This window comes from Trichosurus vulpecula, chromosome 9, assembly GCF_011100635.1.
Source record: "Trichosurus vulpecula isolate mTriVul1 chromosome 9, mTriVul1.pri, whole genome shotgun sequence".
Lineage (NCBI taxonomy): Eukaryota > Metazoa > Chordata > Mammalia > Diprotodontia > Phalangeridae > Trichosurus > Trichosurus vulpecula.
In genome coordinates, this window is record NC_050581.1 from 60,704,467 (window position 1) to 60,725,431 (window position 20,965).

The following is a 20,965-nucleotide window of genomic DNA, read 5'->3' on the forward strand; positions in this document are numbered from 1 at the left end:
CCCAGGTACCCACCCTTCGTGAATCACTGCTCTAGGATGAAGTTGAAATTTATCTGATAAGCAATCAGGGGACCACAGAAGAGTCGTGACAGGGAGGACTACCAAATCTCTGTATAAAGAATACTATAGTCATGGTGCAAAGGATTGGAGCAAGGAGAGGCTAGAAGAAGAAATATCATGATGTGAGAGACTACTGAGATAATTTAGGCAGGCTCACTAGATTGTTTGCTATGAGAAAAGAAAGGAAATAATGGAAAAATGAATTTAAGCGATATTGCGGCAGTATTAATGTACTTAAACAAAATACCGTGCCACTTGTTGATAGATTGGTTGGTGTAGAGCTGAGAGCAGACCAACTGGTAACTCAAGGGGTGGGGGGGGAAACAAGCTCCTATGTATTATTACTTATTTTTTAGGTTCCTACTATGTGCCAAGCACTTCACTGAGTACTATACAAATATTATCTCATTCGATCTTCACAACAACCCTGGGAGGTAGGCCATTATTGTTATTTCAATTTTACAGTTAAAGAAACTGAGGCAGTCACAGGTTAAGTGACTTGACCAGGATCACACAATGAGTAAGTTCCTGACACTCAGTTTGAACTTAAGTCTCTCTGACTCCAGGTCTAGGATTCCATCCAGTGAATCACCCACCCGCTCAAGGAAGAGTCATCACACCTATTGACCTTTGAGGTTGTTTATTTATTTTGTTCTCCTTGGGCAAAGCCAGAATTTAATCCTTATTCCTAAGGTTTAGTTAAGATAAGAGTCAATATAAAGAAGTTATTAAAAAAACCCAACAACTAGGAATTAATTGCAGCTCCTGTAACGGGCATCTTCCCTGTCTCTACCCCCTCCCCAACACTCCTTTTAAAGAACCTACTGACCCAGAATGGAAACTTCTAGAAATACAACCTTGTGCCTACATGGAACTTTGAAACGGTCATGGCAGTTGAGTTGGAGTGGGAAGAAAAAGGGGGAAAGGGAGACCTGTAAGATCTCTGGGGCTAAGCAGGAATGACTATCTGAAGAAAAGAGCAGCCCCATGTCCAGCTACTCTGTCCTAAATTTCTTACCCAAAGGCTTGAGACATCAAGCAGACATCACTTGGGGTGGTAAACCAGAAATGAGTCTTCATCCAAGAAAAGAATGAAGACCTTCATCCAAAGGAGGTTTACCACCCCCTACTCAAATAGCCATCACTCACTTTATTCCCATTTTTCCAAATTTCAGGTATACTTAATCAAAGAAAGGACTGGAAATACAGGAAATCAGGTGAGGACAGAAACCCAAAGCTGGGAACAAAGCTTACCCAGAAGATATTTGGGCAGCTGGGGATGCAGTGGACAGAGCACTGGATCTGGAGTCAAAAAGACCTGAGTTCAAATCCATCCTCAGATACTTATCAGCTGTGTGACCCTGGGCAGGTCACTTAATCGCTGTCTGCCTCAGTTTCCTCAATTGTAAAATGAAGATAATAGCACTTCCAGGGTTGTTGTGGGGATCAAATACGATGATATTTGTTAAAAGCACTTCTCACAGTGCCAGTATGCACTATACAAATGCTTCTTCACTTTCCCCATCCTATAACAAACTCCAGAGTCACTCCAGAATGAAACTATACATAGAGTCACACAATCACTCAGATACTAGGAATTGTACAGATGCACACAGATATACAGATTTACCCAAAAATCTTATAAACTCTTAAGTGCCTTCTGGGATACTCTTTAAAAAAAAGTCTCTCAGATTTCAGGCCAGCCCCAATTTCATTGCTTTTATATTGTCTTATGCTGCCATCTTCAGGCAACTGGGAGATGGACATCCCAGGGTAAGCTGTATCATTAGCAGACTGCCAGAGACACTTCCTCTCCTTTATTCTATTCCACTCGCAATCACACAGCTCCTGAGATTGATGCAAGGCAGAGGCCCAACTTCTTTCAACTCTAGCGCACTCATCCATGGTGATGCAGCATCTTGTCTACACTTGGTTGTTATTCAATCATGTCCAAGTCTTTGGGATGCTGTTTGGAGTTTTCTTGGAGTGGTTTACCATTTCCTTCTCCTGTGGATCAAGGCAAACAGAGGTTAAGTGATTCACCCAGGGCCACACAGCTAGTGAGTGTCTGGATCTGGATTTGAACTCAGGTCTTCCTGACTGCAGACCCAGTGCCCTATCCACTGAACAACCTAGCTGACTCTCTCACTTGTCTACACTTGTTAATTGTACAGTTATGTCCAACTCTTCATGACCTCATTTGGAGTTTTCCTGGCAAAAATACTGGAGTGGTTTGTCATTTCCTTCTCCAGCTCATTTTACAGATGAGGAAACTGAGGCAAACAGGGTTAAATGACTTACCCAGTGTCGCACAGATAGTGTCTGAGGCTGGATTTGAACTCAGATCCTCTTTACTCCAGACCTGATGCTCTATCCACTTTGATACCAAGCTGCACTTGTCTAGACTGGTAGTTGGTAATCTGTGGATTATGGCCCCACTAAGGGGGGTGGGGTGCCTGGGAGGGATGGACCAAGACAATGCAGGGAGTGCATCTCATTAGATGACTCAGTAGAATGAGTAAACAAACATTTTTGGTAGGATGATTTTATATTATATGTATGTATGTATATATATATATATATACACATATATAATTTCTTGCACATATATTACCATTTTTCCATTTTATATAGATGCAGTTGTGATGATAGGAAGAATGTTTGGTATCCTCAGGGTAAAGCACTTCCTGCACTTATAAAGATCATAGCCTGTCCCTGGCTTAGCAGATAAGTGCTAGAGAGTTACTTCACTCACATAGAAGTCAAATGACTTGCCAAGGTGACAAAGCTATAATATATCAGAAGAGGGATTGGAACCTTTGTTTTCCTGATTCCAGGCTCATCAACTGTATCCACTGTTCCACACAGCTTCAACTGTTGTGGTTAATAACATTGAAATTCATTTGAAAGCCTTATTGAATTCAAAGTAGCCTTCTTTCATATGTAAATATAAATATACATAATATGTATATACATATATATGTATATAATCTCACTGGATACAAAGAATACTACTACTAGGTGGGGGAGGGCTGAATTTTTAAACGTTAGGAAGGAGTCTACAGAAAAAGAGAAACTGGAAAGTTACTGGCCTGGGTGTCTTTTTTTTTTCTTAACACCTTTTATCTATATCATATTTATTAGTGCATGTCTCCTCTAATTCCATGGCAAGCTCCTCGAGAGCCAGAGCTGAGTTGGTTTTCGTTTAAGTATGTAGCATTTCCCTAGCACCAAGGACAGGGCTTTATGCACGTAGTAGGAACCTAAGAAATGTTTATTGAATTGCATGATGTGAAGAAAAGAACACGATTTGTAACCAGAATACTTGGGACCTGTGTGGCCGAAGGCAAGTCACTTAAGGTTTCTGAGTGCCAAGTTTCCTCATCTTCAAAAATGTAAGGAATTGTACAAAGAGGAGTTCCTCTATTCCAGCTCTGAGGTTTTAGCATTACCGGTGTAAATAAAAACCTTCTGCCTCAAAAAGGAGACCCTACAAGAAATTACACAGCCCCACTGGATAGGGTCTCCAAATGGAACGGATCAGACAGGGGTGGGGAAACCTGCCGCCTCCAGGCCATATGTGGCCTTCTAGGTCCTTGAGTGTGGCCTTTTGACTAAATCCAACTTTACAGAACAAATACCCTTAATAAAAGGATTTGTTCTTTAAAACTTGGACTCAATCAAAAGGCCGCACTCGAGGACCTAATGGCCTCGAGGCCTCAGGTTCCTCAACCCTGGAGCTAGTTTGAGGAATAAATCGGAGCCCAAAGCCTGTTAATATCCCCTTCTACAACTTGAATCTCTCCTTACTGCGCCCCTGACCTTTATGCACCAGTCTGGGGCAGAGATGCAGAAGAGGGGGAGGGCAGGTTCGTGCTCCAGTTCACCTGGGCCCCACGGGGTGCAGTGTGAGCACAGGTGACCCTGCGAGTCCTGGGCAACACGCCTACCCTGGGCCAGGACATCCCACGGACTGTCAGCAGGATACCGGCCTCAAGCCCCACCCCTTGGGGTCCTGCTCAGCTCTCAAAGGCCAGGCCCCACCCCCTCCCGACCTGTCATCACAGAAGCCGCACGTGGCCGGGGCGGGACCTGAGGCAGTCCCCGTGTGTCGCTGAGCTCTTCGGCTGCCGATTGGCTGAGCACAGCAGGAGGCCGGCTTGGGCCCCGAGACCGCAGCCGTCAATCAAGAGCCGCAGAGCCCAGCCAAGCCCCGACCTAGCCCAAGGGTGAGCCCGAGGGGTCGAGTCCTCCAAGCCGTCAGCCCGAGTCCTGGGGAGTGGGGCGGAGCTCGGGCAGCGGGGCGGGGTCTGGGGGAGCAGGGTGGGGTCCATCGGAGTGAGGGATGGACGGGGCGGGGCTGGGGGGGGGAACCTGCAGGGGGGAGGGGCGTGGCTCGGGGAAGGGAGAAAGGAAGGGAAGGGGCGGACCTGGGGGAGGGGAAGGGCGGGACTATGTGGCGGAGGCTGCGGCTGCTCAGTAACCGCCCCCAACCCCCCATTCTCTTGTCCCTGCCCCTCACTAGGTGCAAAGGGATCGACCACTGGAGCTACAGGTGAGGGAGGAGGGATGGAGGGTGTTGTTGGATAAGGAGGAGGGGATGGATGGGGGAGGCTGGGTGGGAAAGGGGTCTGTGGGAAAGCTGGAGGGGGGGGAGGGGATCCAAGGGGCTTTGAGGAAGGGAAGGGGTGGGGTACTGTGTGAGGAAGGGGAGGGGTCTGTAGGGGGAGCTGGGATAGAAAGGGGAGGGGTCTGTGAGGATGGGACTATAGGAGGAGAGGAAGGGGGGCTTCGGAGGTGGGTACTGAGACGGGGAATGGGGTTGTGGGGGATGCTATGAAGAGGAGATGAGGGTATTTAGGGGGTGCATCCCGGGAGGATGGGGAGGTCTGTGGAGTGAAATGAGAGGGCTGTTTGAAAGAGGGAAATAGGGTGTCTGTATGACAAAAGAAAAGGAGCTTGTAGATAGAACGTTATGAAGAGAGAGAAGGGGCTTGTGAAAGGTGGGGTCAGCTCTGTGAGGAGAGGGATCTGTCAGGTCTCAGGGGCAGCCCTGTCTAGGTGAAGTGGAAGGAGCCCAGTGAGAAGGTGCTTGGGGTGGATATATGACCCTGTGAGGTGGAAGGATAAACCTGTGGAAGATCCCTTGGGACAGCACTGTGTGAAGAGAAGGGGTTCCTTTGTGTGAGAAAGAGGGGAACTAAATAAGAAGGTTTGGCCTGGAAGGGGAAGGCTTTATGGCATAAGAGAGGGAGGTGGAGAGTTAGGGGATGTGTCAGAAGGGGCAGAGTGGTATGCAGTATTTTGTGATTAGGAATATCATAAGAGGCCATATCTTGGAATTTAGAAGAACAAAATAGTGGGGAGGCAGGGAGTATGTGCATGAGGAAAATGAGGGGGCTCTGTAGAAGGAAGAGGGAAGTAGAAGAGAAACTGAGGGAGGGATCCATCTGGAGTGAAAGGGTGAGGGTTGATTTGTAGGAGCCTGGTAATAGGGGCAGTAGTGGAAGTTAGCAAGCTTTGTGCCCACAAAGTGCCCCTGCTTTCTCCTCAGCTCCAAGTGCCCATGGAACCCCCGGCCAGGGAGGGAGAAGATGCTTTCAGCACAAAGCCCCACTCGCCTTGGGGGGGTGCTGAGCTCTCACATGGGTGAGACCTGTTGCCCCTGGGGGGACCCTGTCAAATATACCCTAAATAAGGCATGGGGGATGATCGCTTCTGCCAGCTGTGAGATTATCCAATAATGGCTCAAGTCTCTTTCTCAGTCCATGGTATCTCTAGGGAGCCCTCTCCCTCTCATCTTCCCAACTTCTGTTCTTCACCCATTCCCTGTCAGCCTGCATTTTCTACCTGGTTCTATTGTCAATCCCACCCAGGTCCTCTTAAGAGCCTCCCTCAACCCCCATTGTCTGCTCCTCACCGATGTCTGCCTGGGTCCCTGTCCTCCCTGCCCGTGACCTTCCTTTGCCCTGCCCCTTTGTTCTGGGTGTGTTCATTTCCCACTTCCTTCCTTGCCTGGGACTTGGCTGGTTCTTGCCCTCCCTGGGCAAGCTTTGTTTTCAGGTGTCTGGGGCCCAGAGACCCTGGTAACAGATCAGTGGATCTACAGATGGAAGGAAACCTTTAGAGGTCATCTAGAACCACCCCTCTCCTCATTTTACAGATGGGGAAACTGAGGCCTAGAAAAGTTATATGACTTGCCAAAAGTGATACAGGTAGTAAATGGCAGAGCCAGGATTCAAACCCAGTATTTTTGACCCCAAATCTAGTACTCTTTCTACAGTACCACGTTGTGTCCATAGGGCCCAACCCTCCTCATTATAGCTGACCTCTCCTGGCCAGGAACTCTCTGAGTAGAAACCAGGCCTCTACCACTTGCTGAATGCTCACTCAGCCCCACCCTCTGGGATGTCCTGGGCGTTTGTGCAAGACATCGAAGCTTACGTTCTGTAAGTGCAAAGGCTCTTTTCCCTTAGAGCATGAGCCCTAGAAGAGAGGTGGGCTCTAAACCTCAGCTATACTAAGAAGTAAGGAAATTGTATTCTTTCTGAACAAACTCTTCTCTCCTCCCAGCGACCCAGTAGAGCTAGAAGCACTGCTAGTTGTAATGTTCGGCCCTCTTGGATCCCTATGGAGACTTTGGTATAGTACTGAAGGCTCTTCCTTAAGGGCATAAAGCATTTTCCCTCTCTGGATTGGGGGTGGGGCATGAGGAGGGGTTCTAGCCGGGGGCAAGAGATGCTTCAGGAGGAGATGAATGATGTATGTGTAAGGCAGCCTGTGGTGTCAGTGACAAGACAAGACTGCCCTAGACCCAAACAAAGGGGGGCAGGTTGGTGGGGGGTGGGGTGGGGGTGGGGAGAACAGGCTGAGGCCTGATGAGGACGACCAGATTGCCATGGCAACCCTGCTTCCCTGACTGTCTCTTAGAGAGAGGGTGGGCCTAGGGCAGACAGATTTCTGGCTTTCTTGTTGGGGGAAGGGGGGCCACTGTAAGAGAGTAGTGATAGCCTGCCTTTACCAGGTTCAGAAGCTTCTGGGGAGTGCACAGTTTGCCCAAACAGGCAGGGCATCAGAGACCCTGTTAGACAATGTTAGCAGCATGGTCCCTTCTAGAGGAGGGGGAAGGTGGCATTGAGCTGGTTTACCTAAGTGCCTACTTTTTTTTGGTGGGAGGGACAGACAGTACTGAATATCTTGTTGGGCAATGGGTAAGTTAGAATATGATAGAATTTAGAGCTTGAAGGGCCCTTTAGGGATCATGTGTAAAATGAGAAAATTGGTATCTTGCCTTGCTTATCTTTTAGGATTGTGGTAAGTTTCAAATGAGATAATGATTAGTGAAGCGCTTTTCAAAGTATATTATACACATGTAAGGTGTGATTATCTAGTCCAACATCCTGTTTTAAAGATGGAGAAACAAGCCTAGAGAGAAGAAATAATTTGTTCAAAGTCAAGATAGTAACAAAGCAGGGACTGAAACCCAGGTAGCATCTGTCTTCTCCCCTAAATAGGTGGATATTCTACCATTAAATGACCATAGAGAAAGTAGAACTACATTGGAACAAGCAAGGAGTTGGATGAGCACTAGTGAAACTGGCTTTGAGGACAGCATAGGCATGGCCTTGTGGGGAGAGGGCAGTACCTTATCAGTGGGGTTTACTCCTATCTCCTATTCATTTGAGGATGGGGATGGGGGAGGAGATAGCCTTAGAGTATTGTATCTCCTTGGGAGCAGAATCTCATGGATCCATCACTCTTAGGAAAATTGAACTTCTGGGTGGGGTAAGCTACTAAGGGGAAGTGAGTTTCTTTGGCCCTGTTCTTTGCTGCTATAGGATGGGTTAAGCAAAACCAAGACGGCTGAGACTCAGCTTTTGTTCTTCTGCCTTCTCCCAGACCGGGGTAAAACGAAGCCTGGATACCCTGAGGATTGTTAACTTCCCTTCCTTCGGCATAGGAGGAAGAGAGTAGAAAGTAAAATATTCCCCTCTTCTGGGACCCTTGAGGGTGTGGGGGGAAAGGGAGGAGGTGTCAGACAGAGGTTAAGCTAGGACTTTGTCAGGAATAGGTTTTCCTAACCCTAATACAAAGGTTCTTTTTCTTGCAGATTGTGAATGCCTCCTTACCTGTTAGGGAACCTACTCTGACTACTCTGCCTTCCCCCCAGGCTTCCCATTCAGCATCTTCCTTTTTCTGGGCTCCTCTTGCATCAGCATCATAGATACTACTTAAGGCCAGACCGTGGTATCTGGAGGTGGTAGAGTCACTTGCAGGGCAAGGAGGAAGGATGAGCTTTCTCCATCCTCTGTGTTATCCCACTGGATAGAAAATCCTGTCCTAAAGCTCTTTCTTTCCCATCTGCCCATTCCACAAGGAAGGGAGAGCTGATGGTTTCAGTGACAAAGAGAAGAAGATAAAGTAAGAACTAGGTGCTGGGGAGGGGGGTGCTAGCTATCCCCTTAGCTTGTCCTTGAAAACGACCCTTGTGTACCTAAAGCCTTTGGTGACTGATCTCTCACTGCTGTTGAGGGCACTTTAGCATCCCTATATTGACAGAGAAGGGTTTTGTTTTTTGAAGGGGATACTTACTTATTTTTCCCCCTTTATTCTTCCTTTGCTCTAAACTTCTCCCCTCTGAGTTTTCTGCAGATTCAGAGACATTTGCCTGAAAGGTTCCCTCTGCCCCACAAACCAGAACCAAATAGGGGCTTTTATGCAGAACTGCCTTTGGGAGAAGGGGACACATAAAGGGGGGGGGGTGAGTGAAGAAGACATTTGGTTGGGATTGAGGGCTGCCCTGTCATTTAATCAGTCAAGGCCTGGGCTAGGCCTGGGGCCTTGGTGACTCAGGTGGATAAAGGGCGGAGAGTTTCGAGGGAGCTGTGAGTCATGGGGGTGAGCTCCACCACTGAAAGCTGGGCAGCTTCTCCAGTTTCCTTCTGCTTTGATGTTGGTCTGAACCCTCTTCCTCTCTCCCCCAAACTACACTATCTGGGTGTATACTCCATCCCTCAGGGTCAGTGACCAAGATTTCTAGTGCAAGTTAGCTAGTTACTGTTGGGTCCTCTGGGGCATTTTAATCTTGGAATGAGGGCCAGAGGATTTTTTAGAAACACACACGTTATCCTTTGGTTCTCCTTACCCTTTCCCTCCTCCTCCTCCCCCTCTTCCCCATTCTTCTCTTCCAATTCGATACTGAATTGGACCCAAATACAAGGATCCCTTACAGTGATTGTTGGAGGTATGAAGGAGGAGATAGAAATGGAATCCACTCAGTGACTCCTTTCCTCATCTGGGGGTCAGAAATTCACCTCCAGCTTGGTCAGTGTGATCTAGAAGAGCTTCCTAAGGTCATTCACCAAATCTTTATAAGAACCTACAGGCTTCAAAGCTTTTTTGCTGAGAGCGGCAGGTCAAAAGGCTAGGAGGTGGGATAGGGCTCTGCCTAATGGAAGAATCAGCCTTATTTTTTTGTCCAGACCTATGATTTCTTAGGCGGAAGGCGCTCCAAGTGAGGAAATTCCTTCTACCAATGCAGAATGGCAACTGTTTTGCAATTTAGTCATAGAGAATTTCCAGAGGCACTGAGAGTTTCAGTAACTTTCTCAGTAGGCCAGAAGAGACAGATGTGGGACTTGGATGTAGGTTCCCCTCCTAGGAGCTGTTTTAATTCTATCTGGAAAAATTCAGGGACCTCCCATTCTCTTCTGGGTAGCTATGAAACGGGGTTGAACTCTTCACGTTCCAGGGAACCCAGGACTTCTGTGCCCCCAAAGCTATCTTATCCTAAAAGGGTAAAGGGTGGGAAAGAAACGCTCAGTTGGAAATTCATGGCGGGTGAGGGGTTAATTTGGGAGGCGGAGTTGGTCTGGGTAGGCTGGCCGTGCTATTGACCAATGGACTTGTGACTGGAGGAGAGGGCGTGCCTGAAGAAGTGGTTGCAACGGAGTCCGGGGGGGAGGCCGGCCCCCCATGGACCAATGAACGTGGACGTGGCCTGGTGAAGGGGTGTGGTCGGGAGGAGGGGGCGTGTCCGGTGCAGTGGACGGGCCCTGGGCCTGGGGGGTGCTGGGCGGGGCGGTCCCATCAGCTGGTAGGAAATGGCCTGTGAGTCAGAGGGGCCGCGGAGCCGGCGGCAGGGAGCCGGGGCGGCCCCGGGGAGGGACAGGCGCTGGGAGGGGCACGACAGCAGCTGGGGGGTCGCGAGAGCTGGGGCCAGTGCCGGGGACCGAGCCCGCTAGCGCCGTACCTCTTCATAGACTGAGCCCGATCCACCCTTTGTCTGGGTTGGGGGCCAGCAGAGGGGAGGGGGACCCAGGAGGAGGAGCAACAACAGCAGCCGCAGTTCAGACAGTTTGGGAACGGGGTGAGTTGCAAGGCTGTGTTTCAGGGGTCCAGCTGGGAGACCTACTCTAAATAGGGACAACTTGGGGGGGTGGTCCTAAGAGACCAATGGTGGGGAGAACCTGCCGAGATCAAGTGTAAGGAGTCAGAGGAATCAGAAGGCCTGGTGGAAGGTTGGAAGATCTAGTCTGAAGAAAATGAAAGAGGACCAGAGAGGTTGGAATTGAAGAGAAGTTAGGACTGGGAATTAACTTTAGGGGCTGGGATTGAGAACTTGAATGGACTGGGATGAGAAAAAGTGGCCTGGGGTGGTCTGGTCTGGGGAAAGAGACTGGGGTACGTGGGTAATAGCAGTGGATGGGGGCCTAGGAAACTTGGTCTGGGGATATGAAATAGGGCATTTGAAAGTTCAGCCTGGGGTCCCTGGAATGTTGGTGGAAGGTCGTAGTCCAAATGAATAAGGGAGAATGAGACTCAAGAGCAAGGAGGAAGATGTAGAGTGGGACCAATCTAGAAGGAAGGAGAGATCCTGGGGAAAGACTGGCAGCTCTCTTTGATTATGTGCTTTCCCTGACTGATCAGGTAGCAGAACCATTCTCCATGTTCTCCTCCCTCCCCCCCCTTCTTTGCTGACTTGGTCAAGAGCAGAAGTGGGCAGGTTTAATGTTTATGGGGAGGGGAAGAGAGGGAAGGAAGGAAGAGGCTGGGACTAGGCTCCTGCTCTGCCCTCCCCCAATACTTCTCACTTTGGCCCCAGCAGGTGTCTGAAAGTGCTGTTCCTATGGTGTTCTGGGACTTGTAGTCCTCTTTGGTGACATGCCCATGGCATGCTGGGAGTTGCAGTCCTTGCAGTTCACACAGACTGGTACAGCTGTTTGACACCAGCTGGTGTTTCTGGGCTCCCACCTCCTGCACAGAGGGTGAGGTCCATGCCTCTTTACTGAATCCCATCCTCCCTCCCCCACACACAGAGGAACCCCTCCCAAGCGGCCTTATGAGTCAGCTCAGAGTCCTGGTCTACATCCAGACTGGCTCCATGCTTAGAGAAGCAGGAAGGGTCTGGTTAAAGGGTCTGGTACTCCAAAGGGCACTGAGGTAATGATTAGATGCCAAGAATGCTGGGGTCACCTGGGGCACCATGTCATCACCTGGCTTCCCCAGGAGGAGTGCACTGAGTCCCTAGAAGGTCAGAAGCTGAGTGGGGGTGGGGGTGTGACCTGAAATAATTGCTGTAGGGGTAAAGGCTGAGGACATTTTCCTCAGGGCATATGTTAGCTGGGTGGAGAAGAATTCAATGCAACAGATATTCATTTAGCATCTTCTTTGTGAAGGGGCATGTTAGGCTGGGGGAGGGGAAGGCAGAGTAGAGAAAACACAGTTTACTTTGGATTCACCTCTACACCCCAGAAACGTAAAATCCTGAATTTTACTAAAGAGAGAACCTTTACATTCTAACAGACCTCGTGAGGTGGAGCAGTTAAGGAATTCTTATGGAAATTCTACCTATAATTTAAAGTCCAGCTCAGTTTCCACCTAATTCATGAAAACCTCTCTGACTTCAGTCCCTAGTGATTTGTCCTCCTTCTGCACTTTTTTTCATCAGTGCCTTCCAGGGACAGTCAGGTCCCCCTGATCTAAACCCTGGACCTTTACAGTGGTCCAATGGATCCCAGCTTCACCTCATTTCAGGATAAGGTTTGGAAAGGTAGAGAAGAAAGGCAGGACAGGCACACTTGTAGAAGAAAAGGACTCTGGGTAGATAGCCTAGATTTCCAGAGAAGAGGAATAACGTGTTAGGAACAAAATGGAGTTGGTGGGCAGTTTTGCTTTACCTGAAGGGAAACAGTCCTTACTCCTACTGCCTGTTCCAGGAGTCTCTTTAAACAACTCCTCCAGATGGGTTCCAGAGTGAAGGATTGATTTAGTGAGGTGGTAGGGCTGAGGGTGGGTGTGGGTCTAGTACATGTGGGACAAATTAGCGAGTGTGAAATTGCATTTAGTATTTGGGTTGTTTCCTAGATAATAAACACAGCTGTTTTGGAGTACAAGGAACCCACCTTCACAGTTGAAGTTGTTTGTGTGAGTTTGTGTGTATTTTGGGGTGGGGTGGAGGCCTTCCCCTCTGAAGTAAGGGGGTGGGGTTTAGGTGTCTACGGCTGCAGCCCAGCACTGCTGCCCTCTTCTGTGGCTGCCTTATCTTTGGTTTACAGTGCCCTAGGGGGAGGGGCAGGCCCTGGGAACGACTGTCCTTCCTAGCTCCCTCAACCCACCCCCCCCAACTTCTTTCTTCTTGGGAACTGAGCCTACTGTTAAAGAGCCAGGCTGCCTGGGAGCCTGTTGGAGACAGCTTGCCTGCCAGAGTGCTGGCCTAGAGAGCCAGGGAACTAAGTGAAGACTGTGGGGGAAGTGAAGGGTAGGGTCTAACTGGGAGGAGCCCCAGCCCTGGCTGGGGCTGAGAGGAGGGAGTCGGGGTGGGGGTGGGTCGAGGAAAGGAAGAAAACTGGCTGGAGATTTGCAACTTGGGAAATGGGGGGCGGGGGTAGTGGAGACAATCGACCTCTCTGTGGCCTTGGGGCTCTAGGTATGGAGTTTCTTTCCGGAGGCTGACGGGAGGAACCAGACTGGGGAATAGTATTGTCTCTGTCCAGTATTTCTCTGTGTGGTGGAGGTCTTGGCAGGGGTGTAGGGAAACTGAGGTGCAGACAGTCTTGGTTATTATCTCAGTCACCACTGGAACTGGGCATAGAATCTTAGAGCTGGAAGGGATCTTAGGGGTCATCTAGTCTACTCCCACTTGCAAGAACCTCTTCCCCTGTGCCTATTCAGCCTCTGCTTTCACTGAAATAAGTCACTGTCCCAGTAAGGGAGGCCATTTCAATGCTGGACACCCCTAGTTAGAATGTTATTTCTACTAAGCCAAAATCAGCTTTCTTGAAACTTCCACCTACTGATCATAGTTTGGCCTTTGGAATTAGAATAAATCGAATCCCTCTTTCACATAACAAACCCTCACCTATTTAAAAACAGTTATCATAACCTTCTAAATGTTATCTTCAACCATCTAAATAAATCCAGCTTGGGGGCAGTCATTGGGAGTTCCTTACTTCTCCCAGGGAGGGGAGGTTGGGCTAAAGAGAACCTGGCCTTGTGGCCTTGACTTGAATCCTGACTCATCTCTCTGCTTTTCTCTTTAGAGTCCCATTTGAGCCAAGGAGCTGCCCGGGATGGTGGCAGTGACCGTGCCAGTGGAGTGGGCATGGGCCAGACTACCAGCTAGTGGAGAAGAGCAGTTGAAAAGGGGGATTAGAGAGCCAGGCAAGGGCCCCCCTGCAGCGTGGTGAGTGCTGGGTCTCAGAATGATGGATAGACACTCAAATTAAGTTATCTTTCTCCCCTAGGATAGGGACTGGATTTCTTCCTCACTCTGAAAATCCTCCTGGCTCAAGGCCAATTCTCTTTTTACTGATTATCTACTGTGCACGAAGAGAGCCTTTTTGGATGTATACAGAAAAGGATAGTGCTTACCCCTGAAGAATTTCTAGTCTAGATGGAGAGACAGGCCTTAGGCAAGAAGAAACTGGAGAAAAATTAAAAATAGCACCAAGTACAAAATCATCTACATCCAGGTCTTTATTAGTGCACATGATTCCTCTTCTTCCCCCTCCCCCAAGTAGTTGCATTATTTAAATTCACACCACATATTTCCATTGGACTAGAACGAGTTACATATTTTACACAATTATAACTTCTAGTAAGTTTGGATTCAAATACATGGAACCACTTCAGGAGGGAAATTCATTATTCAAACTAATTGGGACCTGGCTGTACTATGGATGATGTTCTCAATGACTGAAGTAGGCAAAGAGTAATGGCAGTAATGGGGAAGTGGGAAAGGCTTCTTGAAGGTGGTGAATTTCAAGAGATGTAATGTACTTAGATTAGTAGAAAGGAATAGAAAAGGGAGACTACCATATGAAAAGGCACAAACTGGAGTAAAAGAATGTTGTTACTGGCTCTGAATGGTTCAAGGAGAGGAGTGTGGTGAGGGATTTCTATTCTAACTGACATCTTCTGCATGCCTTATTCTATGCTAGGTACTCAGAGAGATGCAGGAGGAATGAAAGATATAGCCTCTGCGCTTGAAACACTACCTTCAGAGCTCCTCATTGCTTACTAAAAGTTCAAAATTCCTATCCTGGTGTTCTAGGCCTTCACAGATTGGGCCCCAACCTTCTTTTCTGGTCATGTTTTCCATTATTCCTTTTTATGTACTGTCCCCTCCAACTAAACTCATTCTTGTTCTCTGACTCACTGCCTTTGTTTACACTGTCCCCTCTGCCTATAATGCCGATCTCTTTCCCCCACTCCATGTCTGTTAAAATTCCTCCCCTTTTAAAACCCAGTTTATTACTACAATGCCTTCCTTGATTTCCCATTCCTCTTACACCATCTGCCCCACAAAAAAATCCCACCCTTGGAAATAACTTCTCCTTCTGCTTTCTCATAGCCATTATATTCTAACTTGTCTTGTATTTATTTGTATACCTATCATTTCCTCCCCCTCCCAACTAGATTGTAAGCTCATTGTTCATAGGCAGAGGCCATGTCTCTTTAATATTTGTATTCACCAGAGTGCCTAGCACAATGTCCTGCACAAAGCAGGGACTTAATAAATACTGAGTTGAATCTAGGTAGGGGAAAAAACTATTAATGGATGAAACAACTGAGACTTACGTATAGGATAATCTATAGGCAAAGATATTACAGGAAATGTGGCACAAGCTGTATGCTAAAGGGCTAAGAAAGATGCATTATAGGATACAGTGAACTTGGGGAGGTTTTGTAGACATGATGAGTATTGATTTGATCTTCAAGAAGTCTAAGAATTGAGTAGGTAGAGAAGAGAATGAAGAGCTTTCTAGCTAGGCAGAAAGTAAGGTAGTAGGTGGAGTAACAGATTATTAATAGAGCAGTTGTGTTTGGAGTCAGGAAGACCTGAGTGTAAATCTTGCCTTAAACACCTTTAGTGACCTTAGAGGAGTCAGTCTCTCTGCACCTCTGCCAAATGAAGGAGTTGGATTCTATGTCCCTTCTAGCTCTAAATCTATGATCTGATGATGCTGTAAAAGGAGAATGAGTATTGAGGGCAAGGAAGCAGAAAGGAAGGCTGTAAATAAATTGTCTTTGCTTGATTGGAATGTATGTATTGGGGAGAGAGAAAGGTGGATAGAGATGGAGAAGAGAGCCAATCAGTGGAGGGCTGTGATAGCCAAGCTGTTTGGATTTGATGTTGGAGGCTATAGGGAACCATTATAGGTTCTTGAGCATAGGGTGACATGATGAAAGCAGTGTTCTAGGAAGGGTTATCAGATAGCAGCATGGAATGAGGGGAGACCAGAGACAGGGAAACTTGGTAAGGGGCTATTGTATCAATAAATTATAAGTTAGGCTGCTAGGTTGGCAGCCCTGGGAATATTGAAGAAAGGTAAAATTTGACTAAGGAAAGATGAATAGGTGCCAGATTAGATAAAAGAGGTGATGGTGAAGATGTCAAATAGATTTCTAGCACTGGTATTGAGAGGAGGATGTTGCCATGGAAAGAAATGGGGAAAGTAAGAAAGAGTAAGAAATTCAGGTTAAAGATTAGTTTTATCTTAGGTCTGTTTAGTGTTAAGAGGTCTTTTGGGCTGCTGGGTATGTAGGCCTAAAGTCCAAGTGAAAGACCAGAGATGTAGATATGGATTTGAAAGTCATGGACATTTACTCACATACTTCTGCTTCCAATGACCATCTAATGGAACAAAGGGGCAATTCAAGTAGTAAATCTAGGACATTCAACAGGATAGTGACTTCCCTTTCTTTTCTTCTTACTTTTCAGATGTGCCCAGGACCCCCAGCCCAGGCCCAAAGCAAAGGCCTCCTGGGGGAACTGCCCTGACTTGAGGGGAACTCCATGCGCCACGTGCAGGTGGAACCAACGCCATCCCCTGAGCCTGGCCCCTCACAGCCCCCAGCTGGGCAGGGGGGCCGGAGGGGTGGGCTGCTCATGGGCTTCAGCCAAGCAGGAGGGACTGTGTCCCAGGGAGTCTACCAGGTGTCTATCTTCTCCCCTCTGGCCAGCCCTCCTGAACCCCGTAGGGCCCTGAAGCGGCCAGGACCCCCTACTGAAGGTGTCCGTGAGGCAAAGCGAGGTCCAGGAATAGCGGGTAGGGAAGGACAGACCCTTGAAGAGCCAGCCACAGTAGGGCCTTTGGATGCTGGGCTCAGCCTGGGGCTTGGAGGGGCAGGCCAGCACTTCTCACACCGTGGCCTCCAGGTTGTGGAACATCGAGACAGCCCAAATCCACCTAGGACTGCTGGGGCCTGGATTTCCCCTGGGCCTCTAACACATGCTTCCTATAGCACTTTGCACACCAGAGACTGGGCCCCTCCAGGGCCTGGGGGAAAGGGGGGTTTGGGAAAGGATGCCCCCGGGCCAGTGGCACCTTCTGGCCAGCTGCACATGCTTGATGCTGATTTGCACAGTCTTGCACAGAAAGGAGAAAAGGACCCAGGACCTGAGATGGGCAATGGGAGCAGCCCCTGGCCTGGGGAACCCCCTGGCGCTGCCAATGGACACAGCCCTGAGCATACTCCCCCAGGCCCAGCCCCCCCAGGGCCCTGTCCTGCCAAGCGTCGGCTGCTCCCAGCTGCAGAGGCCCCTGATGCCAACTCTGGAGATGAGGGACCAGCCCCCCGAAGGCACAGGTCAGCTCCTTCTGGCCCTCCCCCAGCTGCCCGAAGTACTGATGCCAAAGCTGCGCCATTCTGGAACCACCTGCTGCCCATATCCAGGGAGCCAGTGCAGGTGAGCCCTGGGCTGGAAAGGAAGCACGCATCTACAGTTTGACCTGTAGCTGCCCTCTGTTTGTTTGGTCAGAGAGTAGTGCTCTAATCCAATCCATCTAGCCCTATAAAAATAAGTGAGCCATTACGTATAAACTCGTGGGACTTTCCTCTGAAGCTAGTGTCCCTTTGGATGAACCTTGTAGATGAAGAGCTGAACTCATGTCCTGTCCCTGCCCACAATGTGCACTGCAGATATTCTAGGTCCTGTTTTGTCTTCATACTTTAACCTTGACTGTTTTCTCCTAGTGCTCTCTGAGGATGATGTTGGTTTGATTTAGGCAGAGCTGTCCTGAAAGGGAATTTTTGCCCTGAGCCCAGCTCCCTCCCTCACCCCATTTTCTGATTCCCTTCCTCTTACCAGTCTTGGCCCTCTTTTCTTCTCCCTGTCCTTTGCAGGGACTGGCAGACTGCAGTCCTACAGGGCGAAGGCTGAAAGGTGCCCGACGTCTAAAACTGTGAGTGTTTGACCTCATTTCTTATACCATCTCTGTGCCAGCCTGGCACAAGGTTGCTCCTTCTCTTTCTGCAGATGGTCATGGGTATTTGGTCCAATGAGCCCCAAGGGATGGGGGGAGATGCTCCCTGGAGATGCTCCAGAGGTAGAGAAAAGGTGGTAGGAGGGGAAGCTGGTGGGGGAGGGGACTACGGAATAATCCTCTTCCTCTCCCTCTATTAAGGAGCTCCCTGCGAAGCTTCCGGAAGGGGCCAGGCCTGCTGATTTCTCCCAGCGCCCCCCCTGTTCCCACCTTTGCCGTCAGCCGAACCCTGCTAGGCAATTTTGAGGTATTGACGCCTTTGGATTCTCGAAAGGCACTAGGTGTGAAGGGAGGGAGAGAGAGGGATTAGTGAGGGAGAGATTCCCATGGAGAGAAGGGCCCTAGGGAAATGGTTTTAAGGAAGTGGTGGGAAAGGCTTGGTTTTTCTCCTTCGATACCCTGTCTCTTGACATCCAGGAGTCATTGCTTCGAGGTCGATTTGTACCATCTGGCCACATTGAGGGCTTCACCGCTGAGATCGGGGCCAGTGGTTCCTACTGTCCCCAGCACGTCACCCTGCCTGTTGCTGTCACCTTCTTTGATGTCTCTGAGCATAGTGCCCCTGCCCCCTTCCTGGTAAGAACTCCATGATCTGTTTTACAACCTCTGGAAGGTTATGGGGAGGTGGAGGACAGGGGAGGGGAAGGAGAAGAGTGGCAAGACAACCATCAGCTTTTGCCAGATTTTCCCCTCCTTCCCCTCCCTTTGAAATTTGATGGACAGGTCTGGGGTGAAGAGTTTTGATGATTGGAAAGGGATGGAGCTCATGGCTTTGAGGGCTGAGGGGGTTCTAGGAATGAGAAGTTGGGGGGCTCTGAGATTGAAGGGGTGGACTCTGGGCTCCTGGGGATCTTGATCTTAGCTGATGGCTCCATGGCTCCTCTGGAATCCCCAGGGCGTCGTGGACCTGAACCCTCTGGGGAGGAAGGGCTATAGCGTTCCCAAGGCGGGCACCGTTCAAGTGGTGAGTCTGCCCCGTGGGGAGAAAATGGGTGGCAGCAGGCCCTTCCCAACCCCACAATGTGGAGTTTAGTTTGGGAGGGGATGGCGGGATGGCCCCCTAGAATTTTTCTTGACCATTCTTCCCTGCCCCCCAGACCTTATTTAACCCTAACCAGACGGTGGTGAAGATGTTCCTTGTGACCTTCGACTTCTCGGACATGCCTGCTGCCCATGTGACCTTCCTTCGCCACCGACTCTTCCTGGTGCCTGTGGGTGAGGAGGGCAGTGTGAGCCCCACTCGCCGCCTCCTCTGCTACCTGCTGCACCTCAGGTAAGGGTCAAGGATATAGTTGGGAAAACTCAGGTCCTTCCTACCTTGATTGATCCCGGCTTTCTTCGATACAGCTTCCCTTTCTGCCTTCATATCTCTTCCCTTTGGATCATCTGTATCTTTCCAATCCAGTCACCTTCTCTTGTCTCAGACCTCACTTTGGCTTTTGGCTGGTGTGGACTCTCATCTTGGTTCTCTATCCTTTGTACCCACAACAGGTTCCGGAGTTCTCGCTCTGGCCGGCTGTACCTACATGGGGACATCCGCCTCCTCTTCTCCCGCCGGAGCCTGGAACTAGACACAGGGCTCCCCTATGAGCTGCAGGCCTTGACAGAGGCCCCCCAAAATCCTCGTTATTCACCTTTGCCCTGACTGCCCTGATGATTTTGGGCCTTTCCAAGGATACTGGCTTACTCCATCTTAGACTCAGTGGGCCTGAGGGGAGAGGCAGGTCCTCCAGGCCTGAATTAAAGGGACAGCTATACTCAAGGCTGAAGTATTGACCATTTGGTGTTTGAAACTCCTGTTCTCCATCTTCCAGCTAATTAATGCCCTGCTCCAGGTTCACACACACTCTCTCCCCTCCCTTTCGGCTTCCCAGCCACTACCCTAGATGGTGAAGAAGAGAAATTTCCCTGATGTCTGGAGTTGTAAGGGGTGGGGCCTTTTCCATGTTCTGTAGACCTTGGGAACATAGGCCTATCACTCTTCACTCAGCTCTCCCTTCCCATCTTGGGTAGGGGCCACCTCTTGCTTTATTTATTGTTAATTTATAATTTATTCAGTTGGGATGGCTTTGTTGACCTCCAAAACCTGACAATTGACATTGCTCCACCCATCTCAGATACTCCCCTAACCTCTAGGTTTGAGCAGACTGATCTCTATTAAGGGGAATAGCGCTGCCCTCTCTTGGTTAGGGGCAGTGAGGCTAGGAGGAAGAGGAGAGTAGAGCAGAATGCTATGGGGGTGGCCTTACTCCATGTGCCTGAGGGCCAGAGTAGAGGTGTTATCCTGAAGAGACTGGGTCAGTAGCCAAAGACCTAGTTTCCCTACTTCCTGTTCTCCCCTTCCTTGCCCCATGACACCTGCCAGAAACCAAATGTACGTGTGTTGAGAGTGTGTGTGTGTGTGTGTGTGTGTGTGTGTGTGTGTGTGTGTGTGTGTAATAATGAGGGTGAAGGTGGGCTCTATACTCCAGTGTGCTCCTCCCCTCCAGCATCTGCCTCTCCCACCCTTAGGGTCCTAAGTGAAGTGTGTGTGTGTGTGTGTGTGTGTGTGTTTGGGGGGGAGGGGTTGGGACAGAAGAGGCATGGTTAGGGGAGCAGAGTCAGGGCCAAGAACTAGGGCTCTCCTCCTTCCCACCTCTTGCCTGGGGACTCTGACCCACCTACCTCACCTTGGGGGAGGAATGGTCCCTGCACATTTGTGTTGTGGTTGCTGTGGTTCCTGGCTGTCTGTTCCCCCTGGACTGTACCCTATCCTGGACCCTGACCCAGCCCCAGCCCTGCCTCCTGGGGATGAGTTTAGGGGAACAAGCATTTGCAGAAACTTGAAAATCAGAGGAATAAATTGTACCTGGTACTTTTCTTAAAAAAAAAAAAAGAAAAGAAAAATTTAATAAATTTTTGTTTGGAGACATGACTTGAGCCTTACATTTTTTAATGGAGATTGGATGGGGAATATAGACCTTGGAAGAATGAAAGAGGCTAGTCAAGGGCAGATATTGTGAAACTCTTCAGGGCTTTTTCAATGGTGCCTTCCTACCATAACTCATAGTGTTAGAAGGGGGGCCTTAGTGAAAAATCTACTGTAATTCCCTCATTTTATGAAAGAAGTAGGCCTAGAGTGATGAAATTAATTC

General features: G+C 49.1%; 1 protein-coding gene across 7 annotated transcripts; it reads left to right on the forward strand.

The window, feature by feature from the left end:
- The first annotated feature begins 4,493 nt into the window (after positions 1–4,493).
- On the forward strand, positions 4,494–20,732 carry FAM214B (family with sequence similarity 214 member B). 7 transcript variants are annotated; one of them, XM_036739127.1, is made up of 10 exons: positions 10,324–10,429; positions 12,427–12,486; positions 13,602–13,744; positions 16,286–17,254; positions 17,692–17,750; positions 17,973–18,078; positions 18,249–18,407; positions 18,727–18,795; positions 18,929–19,104; positions 19,323–20,732. In XM_036739127.1, the coding sequence occupies exons 4-10, from the start codon at positions 16,361–16,363 to the stop codon at positions 19,474–19,476; spliced, it is 1,617 nt and encodes a 538-aa protein (XP_036595022.1). In that variant the 5' UTR covers positions 10,324–10,429; positions 12,427–12,486; positions 13,602–13,744; positions 16,286–16,360; the 3' UTR covers positions 19,477–20,732. The 7 variants fall into 7 exon arrangements, with proteins under 7 accessions (XP_036595024.1, XP_036595022.1, XP_036595023.1 ...); XM_036739125.1 differs by lacking the exon at positions 10,324–10,429 and adding an exon at positions 11,435–11,502; XM_036739129.1 differs by lacking the exons at positions 10,324–10,429; positions 12,427–12,486 and adding an exon at positions 4,494–4,615.
- The last annotated feature ends 233 nt before the right edge of the window (positions 20,733–20,965 follow it).